The 9455-nt window shown below is 31.9% G+C and overlaps 1 protein-coding gene across 1 annotated transcript; it reads left to right on the forward strand.

Annotated features, from left to right (window-relative positions):
- Positions 1-4520: 4520 nt before the first annotated feature.
- LOC114177545 (calcium uniporter protein 2, mitochondrial-like) lies at positions 4521-8265 on the forward strand. Its single transcript, XM_028062930.1, has 2 exons — positions 4521-5114; positions 7563-8265. Exons 1-2 carry the CDS (start codon positions 4605-4607, stop codon positions 8046-8048), a joined length of 996 nt encoding a protein of 331 aa, XP_027918731.1. The 5' UTR covers positions 4521-4604; the 3' UTR covers positions 8049-8265.
- The last annotated feature ends 1190 nt before the right edge of the window (positions 8266-9455 follow it).

The following is a 9455-nucleotide window of genomic DNA, read 5'->3' on the forward strand; positions in this document are numbered from 1 at the left end:
TCTGCAATATATTGTTACTTTCTCCCTCTCTTTTTTTTTTATTATTATATATCTTTTGAAAAAATATTTTAATAGCATAACTCTCAAATGTAAATTAATGTTGCCACATTATTATTATTATTATTATTATTATTATTATTATTATTATTATTATATATCTTTTAAAAATATATTTTAATAGCATAACTCTCAAATGTAAATTAATATTGCCACTATCAAATACATAGTTTTGTTTTTTTTAACAACATTTTGAACCTTTTTATTTTATTTTCAAGACATAAAACTTGTTTCCATTAAATTCACCAACGAAAATTGACAATGCTAGAACAAAAAAAAAGTCTTTAAATACTATAAATTTTAAGTGATGAATATTTTTTTTCGTGTAATTAAATTTAATATTTATTTTTTTTTTATTTCTCATAAAATTTGTAAGCCCTATTTTTCAGTTTATATGAGTATGGGCTTGGCCCTTTTCGTAGGTCCAAGGTCAACCTAGTGGGGAACCCCCAATACCCATTTCGAGTTGCTCACTCTCACTTTACTCTTTTTTCAGAAACTTTCTCTCTTCCCTCCCACACAGTGCTGAAGCAGGAGCTCTGCTAGGGCACAATTGGTTTTCCCTCAACGAGAATCGAACCCACCTCCAAGTAAGTAGAAATCAAAGCTCCACCTCGTTTAAGGTTCCTTTCACCTCTTAAGCTTGAGTTCGTGTTGGTCCTAATCACAAACCCTCTTATTCTTGTCTGCTATGTTTCCAGCTTCTTAAGAGCTACTCCTGGTCTTGGGATTCTTCCTACTACGTGCTTTCTTTCCCCTAAGCTCAACTTTACTCAAGGTAAGAGAAGCTAGGATTTGAGTTTTAATTTATTTTTAGCATGTTTTTAAGTCTGTTTGGTGTTTGTATGGTCTATGTGTTGCTGTGAATGCTTGAGAACCATTAAAATGTTGTTTGATCTCGCTAGATTGGTTGTTGCATGCGTTAACAGTGGCGAGAACTGTCATTCTCGCCCAAGCGAGCTCGTCTCGCCTAGGCGAGAGTAGCATAAGCTCGCCCTGGTTCTGCTTGAGCATCTCGCTCCGACGGAGAGTTTTTATTTTGAGCGATGCGTCAGCTCGCTCAGGCGAGAACAGCTCACCCAAGCGAGCCCTCGAGGAAACCAATGGTGTTCTCTGCTTCAATCCTCGTTCAGGCGAGGGGGTTATGGTTTGGGCGAAGAGTGATCTCGCTCAGGCGAGAAGGTCTCGCCCAAGCGAGAGCTCGCAGAGTGCCATTATATCACACTCGCTCAGGCGAGAGAGCCTAGCTTAAGCGAGACAACCATAGTCGCTTGGGCGAAGGCTTCTAGCCTAAGCGAGAGAGCAGTGCAGTTTTGTGTGCTATTTTCCTGATTTTAGTTGTGGTGGGTTGTTTATCTTGGAAAGCATGAAGTATGTGAAAATGCTGGTGTTACTTAAATTGTGTGAACTGAAATTTGTATGCTTGGATTGATTTATGGCATGAAATTTTTGGTTCGTGGTGTGGTAGCATGAGAATTGGATGCTTGAAATAAAAGTGGTGAGTATGGCATGAGAAACATGAATTTGGTGTGAGATAGGTGTAATTCCATGAGTCTCGTGGGGAGATCTCATGGTGGTGTGTAGTGTATATAATTAAGATAAGGATCAAGTAAGGATCGCATCCCGAAACTCTAAAGGATCAGTTAGTCTCACGTAAAGCAAACTGACCCAAGTGGTGAGAGTAGCGGGAAGTCCTAGTCTTTGGTAGGATAATGACCTTAGATACTTGAAGGCTAACCTGGCCTGTTGTATGTGGCTCTTAGGAGCAGTTTTAAGGCCTTGGTGCCTTTATAATTCCTTGCTCTAAGAGCAACCCTTTTGTAAATTGTTAAACCTCCTTGGGATTATGTTCTGCTCATGGCATCTTTGGTGTGCCTTAGCATTTTTTAAGCACTTTCTTGGATGATTGTACTAGTGGATCCTCATGCATACTGCTCATTTGATTGCTCTTTTATTACTATAATTATGCGATGTTTTTATTTAGTAGATTTAATCTATTTAAATGGGATGTCACAAAATTCATTGAGATAATTTACTTTATGTTTATAATCATTTTTACTTTACACCTATAGTAGGAAAAAAAATTCCAACAATAATTATATTACTACTAATAAATATAAGATAAATAACATTTTGTATTATCTTTTTATAATTTTTCATAAATAAATTCCATTCCTCATATAATATATATATATATATATATATATATATATATATATATATATATATATATATATATATATATATATATTCAATAAAAAGGATAAAAAAATATACTAACATTACACATCAATAAAATTGATTATATTTGCACAAAACTCATACAATAAATTAAACTAAGAAATTTGTATTTGTATCGCAAAAAAATTCGCCACTAAAAGAAAGTTATTACCAATAATTAAAGATAAACATAAAGAGAAAAAAAATTAGAAAAAAAAAATGCAATTAGTAGTTATTTGAAAATTAAAAGTAAAATAAAATTAGACCTCGTGCTAAATTAACCCAGAGAGTCTGAATGACATAGATGATGGTTTTTTTATGTAAGAACTATGATGGGTGCAATTTGGTAGGTTATTCCTTTTTATGCATAATTAATTAGTGAAGTCACTTTCATGCTTGACACTGATTTTAATAATTGAAAAAGAAAAAATCATGAAGGAAGGAGATATATCGAATTAACCAAGGCGATTCACATAAATTCCCTATCCCACGGAAATTGTCTATTAATTTTATGGCTATAATCATAACCAATATGAAGGTGAATTCTCCATCCAATAATTCTCTCTATGTTGAACACACGTGACAATAGTTTTGGCCATGCAAATCTCTCTTATTGCTTCTCACAACTTACACATTTTATAGTATAATGAATATATATTTTTCATTAGTAACTGATAGACCATTAGTATATTTATGAAGGAAGAATGAAACAAATAATTTTGTTTTGAAATGTTGCGAATGCAGTTGTTGGAAAATAGTTTATTGTTTTATTAGATCATAAATTAATAGGTGTAGTAAAAAATAAATAAACTATATAAAATATATAGAAAGGAAATACGTGTTTGAGTGTGTTAGTATACATGTATGTATGTATTGATAGTTGTAAAATTGATTTCCTAAATTTTGAAAATATAATTTAAATTAAAACGAATATGTCTTTTTGAAAAATACTAGAAATAAATTACAAATATTTTATTTTTTATTTATTCACAACATTTTATCTATTTAAAATCTGAATTCTTTCTATTATTTTTTATTTCTCGACTTGTCTATAAATTTTGTAAGATTTTCTAATAATACGGACTATATTTAGATTCCATTGAAATAATATAGTTTATAAGAAAAGCTTTAAAATGACAGTTTTCTTAAGTCCGAGTTTGTTTCAACTGTTTATACAAATTGAAAGATGTGGAAAGTGGATGGTTGTATCTTGATTTTTGCATAAATACAATATGCAATAATATTCGGTTATAAAAAAAAAACGAATAGATAAAAGAAATAAAATACAATATGAATGGAGTTTTTTTGTCGAATATGAAATGACATAATTAAGATACCAAAATTGAAAGGCACATAATAATGTGCCAAACAACACGATAAGATTTCAAATTCATAAGATACACCCTCCTTCAATATGAGAGCGAATGAACACAATCATACTAAAAAAATCACGTATTTTAGAAAAAAACTTAGATATTAATATTCAGCACAGAAGAGAAGATTTTGGGGTTTATGCAACTCTACAACTCAAAATATATGAAAATCACAATCGTGCAATGTAATTAATTAATAATTAATAATTAATAATAGTCCTCCATGCAGATGAAGAGCACACATTAAAGCTAATTAAAATGGGTTAAGCAAAGCGAAATCCATGGACAGATTGAATGAATGAAGTGGGGGAGATGAAAGAGATTTGCGTGAACGCAACACTTGATTCATTTCAATGTTAGCGTAACAGTGACTCCTGCTAATTGATCCTGGGTTTCTGCTCTTCACCCCTCTCATGCAAAGCATGCCTATTTGCCTATTTTAGCATTTAAGTAATCTCCATTATCTTTCTTATAATGAGATAACTATGCCTAATTTGTTTTTTAATTCCAAAAATAAAATAATGACTACACCTTAATTTGCACGCCCAGCCTGTCCAGGCTAACACTGAGTCAGCATCCCCACATAGCCACCACGAACCAACCCCTCAAGCGAAACCCCCTCTCGCTATAATCCTAACATAAAATAAATCTATTATTTACAAAATCACACGGCTCATAATCGCAATCGACCTAGTCTTCACACCTCATCCAAACACGTGTACACCACTCATCTTCATTTTCATTTTCAATTCAAAATATCGCGTCCATTTTCTCGCGAAATTTCTCATCAACGTTATCTCAATTAGTCATTTACAACATCCCATAATTCGTTCGCAAAATCTGATAAATCGAGCACTTCCGCTCTTATAGGGCACCTATAAATAAACTCCCCCAACACCTCTTTCACTTCAACCCATCTAAACCACACCATTCCTTTTTTCTCTCTATTCCATCATGGCGTTTAAGAAAACCCTAGCACAGCGCCTCCTCAACATCACCAAAATCTCCAATTACCGCATTTCCTCCGCCGCCGTTCGTTCTCCCAATCCGGCCAAACCTGACATTGCTCCGGATCCCGGAGATAGCGGGATCTTCCGCCGCTTTCTCCACAAGAGACCCGTCTTCTCGTCGGAGCTTCAACAGCCGGCTTCCGATTCCATCCTCCACCGCCTCCGGGAGATGGACATTGCACGGAGCCGGATCCGGTTGGACGGACTCACTCCACCGGAGAAACGGGAAGTGGAGGCCAAAGATGTGAAGAAGGTGCTCAGAGCCGTGCAAATAGAAACAGTGAAATCCAAGTTACGGAAAATCCCGGAGAGTTGCATAAGCTACTCGGAGTTCATGCGAATGTGCACGGAGGGTTGCTCCGATCCGGAGCAAGCGAGGAACATGGCGCAGATGCTGGACGATTCAGCCTCTGTTATCATCCTAGGCGATGTCGTTTTCCTCCGACCTGAACAGGTTAATTTCTTCTCCTTCTTTTTATTTTAATTTATGCTTTAATCTATTTTTGTTTGTTTGTTTTGCTCTGTTGGGTTGTGTTTTGATGTGTGGGCTGACACAGAGAGAGTGGTGGTGGAGATTATGAAATTAAGATCCCAGATAGGTTTCTGGCTTTCTATCTATCCGCGTATAGTTTTTTTTTTTTTTTTATTCAATGTTAGGGAGAGTTTGTGTTGAAAACGACCGAGGACTGATAAGGTTTTGTGGTGATTTGTGTTTTTCCACAGGAAATTGAAAGTTTGTTGTAATCAAACGTGTAAAGGATTCTACCTTTGAGATGGTAAATTTGGGGGCTTTTTAACGGACCCGCGAAAAGCCCTTCTGCTTTCATACCCTTCTTCCTCATCTTTTGGGAGAATTTTTCATTTTTTCTTACTGATACAGAGGACAGGGCTTTTGGTTTTCTATTTGAAAAATTCTAAATTTATGATTTGGATGCAAATTATTATAATCTGTATCCAAACTATGATTTGAAGATTCTCAAATGCATAACCAATGTAGCACCGTGACTGAAAGGGGGATTTACCTATTTATTTATCGGGATGCAATCCCATGGAATAGATGTTTTGGGAAACAACTTTTTGAAACTCATCAACAAAAATCAATTTTACTAAATTTTTTTATTAGTATTAGGATTTATAAAGATACAATTTCCATTATTATTAAATTTATACATTAGGTTGCCTTAGTTATAGTTTAAATTGTTTTCCAATCAATTTTGTAGATGGCCGGTTCATAAATTCGGCATGATCTATTAAGATCTATTTTTTATTTTTATGAAGTTCACTATTTTTTGGAAGAGATGACAGTGACAGACTGACAGGTTATTGTGCAGAGTGCAATAATTTCATTATTTAAGTAATTAAAAATTTGTCTCTTCCAAAAAAAAAAATATATATATATATATATATATAAAATAATTGTAGGAATTAAAATACAATAATAATTGCAGGGCAGCACAAAATTGCAATAATTGCTAATATTTGGTAGTAGGTTCTATAATTATTTTTTATATGTCTCCTAAAAATGATAATTATAAATTAGTCTTTTATATGAAAAGATAGATACTATTATAATTTCTTTTATATGAAAAGATAGATACTATTATAATTTCTTTTAAACATTGTGATGTTTGGTACTGAGATGTGTTTCATGTTATTAGCCTTAGTTTAAATTTGAAAAAAAAATGTTTTGAAAGTATTGTACAATTATTTTGAAAGTGTGGTTAAAACCCTTTGATTTAATTGTTAACTTTATATTATAAAATATTTTTTTAATAAATTTGTACCGTAAGGAGATAAGATTTTATATAACAAACAATCTTACTGTGGGATGAAAAAACTCTGCATCATGCTTTTGAGTATTATATATTGACATTTAGGGTCGGTGCATTTATGGGAAATGGGCCCTTTATTCGCGGTGCAAGTGGTGGGGCACCTATTTTCATAGTTGTTAGGAATTGGGATGTTTACAAAATGAATTATGCATCAAGAAAATATTACTATAACATAAAAATTAATTTTAGAATAGAAATAGTATGTATTAGGGTGTTAAGCATATGCTTTGTGTTAGAATATGCTTTGGGTTATTCTTTGTCTTTTATGTTAATAAATGGAGGGTGATTATGCAAAAGGACTTGTTTTCCCAGGCAAGGCAAGTGGGTAGGCAGTATTTTATGGAAATCTGAGATGTTGACAATATCAAACTTTCTCATCAGTAAAATAGTAAGATAATATAGAAGGTGATACTTTAAAATCATAAATAAAATTTATATTAAATGTTATTAGATAATCATGTTTTTGACAGGTAAAACATAACTTTGAAACTTTTATTATTATTTTTTTTCATTGTATTAACGCTTTGGATAATTAAGACTATACATCCTAAATTTGAGCCTAATAGTTTGGTACAAGTCAGATTCAATTTAATGACAATTCAAGCTGAAATTTATTTTTTAAGATATTATTAATCAACATGTAATATTCTTATGAAAACAAAAATATAGGATAAGAATAGAAATGTTTTATGATTGAATATTAAACATTAAACTTTAAAGCACCTTGGTAACGAATATATAATCCTAATTCTTTAGGAGACAAGGAATATGCCATTTTAATTTGTAGTTAAGTTCTCTCTTGAAACACTACAAATCAATTGAATATTGTCAGGTTCACATTCTTAAATGGTGTGACTCCTCTCAGTAGTCCTTCTAGACCTATTTTTATAGCATTATTTTGGGTCAAAACCTGTTTTCTACCCAGTTACTACTTTTGACTATTTTATTTACTTTTTTACTTTTATCATTTAAATTGTGATGTTATTGAATGAAATATGTATTTGATCCCATTGAAGTAGTGTAATATTAAAAAGAAATGAAATATCCAAACTCAGTAAAATTTGTTACAGGTAGCAAAAACCATTCAGACTATCCTTCCTATACCAGCAGGAGAGAAGATGAACGAGTCAGCAAGAAAAGAATTGGAAGGAATGGAGAAAATTAAAGAAGCAATTGACGAGAGAGCTAAGACTTTGGTTCGACGTGAACTGTGGGCTGGATTGGGATTCCTATTGGCACAAACATTAGGGTTCATGAGACTCACATTTTGGGAACTAACTTGGGATGTGATGGAACCAATATGCTTCTATGTTACTTCCATGTACTTCATGGCTGGTTACACATTCTTCCTCAGAACCTCCAAAGAGCCTTGCTTTGAAGGCTTCTACCAAAGCCGTTTCAGCAGCCAGCAGAAGCGCCTAATCAAACTTCACAGTTTTGACATTGCCAGGTACAATGAGCTCAAGGCTGCTTTACCATCGCCACCCTCCTCCGACGACCAGATTCATACATCATTTGTTATTCAACCTATTCAGCAATTTCACAAAAAATTGTAGTCACTACACAATTACTATCATCCCTTCCCTCATCCCTCCACCAAATTATGGGGAATCACTCTCCGCTTTTCTTCTCGTATTCGCTCCTTCTCAAAACAGAGACAAAACAAAAAGATCAAATATAAAAAAAAAAAAAATGCTTTATGATAAAGATGACTTAGCATTAGGTGCGGCTTGGTGTACAATATATGCAGAGTGATTTTTTTAATTTTTCTTATTTTTTTCTCCTCTCTTATATAATATTATATAAATGTTTTTTTCTTTTTTCTCTTTTATATAATATATTGTTACACTATAATGTGTTACACATGAAAAAATAGAGGAAAACGTGCATGTCTTGCTCACCACTTTGTTGAACAAAACCGGGTTCAGAACTATGTAGTTATTCTATTAAGAAAATTACAGTTTGAGAAATAAGGTAGTATATCATGTGATTGATTAAATTAGTGTAAAATAGAAAATAAAGTTATTTTTAAAAATTGAGCAACCATACATTAACAATTTTTTTAATTGTATATAACAACATTTTATAATATTATTATATTATAATATATTTCATAAAAAATTGTAGAGTTAACAAATTATTTATTATTTTTTGCTTAAAATTATTAAAGTCAAGCTATCTTCTCATGTTACACTGAATTCACTTGGACATCAACTTTTTGTAACGAACAAGTAACCTGAAATAGTGTTCATTTTTTAAACAGAAAATATATCTGTTAATGCACATTTTCTCTTTTGGAACATAATATCATATAACATAAAAAATAAATTATAATAAATAATAAAAATATAATATATATTAAGGGTGAAACATATTTATTTTAGTTTATTACTACTGGACAATGATATAATGTTTGATGAGGTAAACAAAAGACATCCTGCAAGAACTTTTATAAAGTCACGTTATAATTTTATTAAACCTTCACCATGTATAATGTATAAGTTTAGAATCTGAAATTATTAATTAACATTTATTACTTAAATTTTATTATTTATTTATTTTAATATAAATTTTTAATCCTAAAAACTTATTTAAATTTTTGATATAAATATAAAAGTAAACTAACAGATCCAAGAATGTATTAGTTAAATAAGAAATACATAAATGTTAGACCTACAGAGAGAGTTTGCTATAACTTAAGATGTGAGACTTTAGCATGGAATCTACATAGCAGGTTATAAAACCTATGTTTCTTTACATTTATCTATTTAGTGTATACGTAGTGATAATAGTAGAGGTCCAAAAGTAAAATGTAATGTGCAAGATGATATTCTCAATGCCATAATTTATATTTTTTATACTATTCTTGAAATAAGGTTTGTTATGCTCAGAATTCATACATCGATTACAATCGCATGCAACCGCTCAACACATCTATTTGATGTGCACTTTGCGTATCGAGG

The sequence above is a fragment of the Vigna unguiculata genome, chromosome 3 (genome assembly GCF_004118075.2).
Source record: "Vigna unguiculata cultivar IT97K-499-35 chromosome 3, ASM411807v1, whole genome shotgun sequence".
Classification (NCBI taxonomy): domain Eukaryota; kingdom Viridiplantae; phylum Streptophyta; class Magnoliopsida; order Fabales; family Fabaceae; genus Vigna; species Vigna unguiculata.

Bases quoted from the DNA above. Each gene is read 5' to 3' on its own strand.
- LOC114177545 (XM_028062930.1), top strand. From the start codon at position 4,605: ATGGCGTTTAAGAAAACCCTAGCACAGCGCCTCCTCAACATCACCAAA. The intron at 5,115-7,562 runs GTTAATTTCTTC...AATTTGTTACAG, and splicing joins TTTTCCTCCGACCTGAACAG to GTAGCAAAAACCATTCAGAC.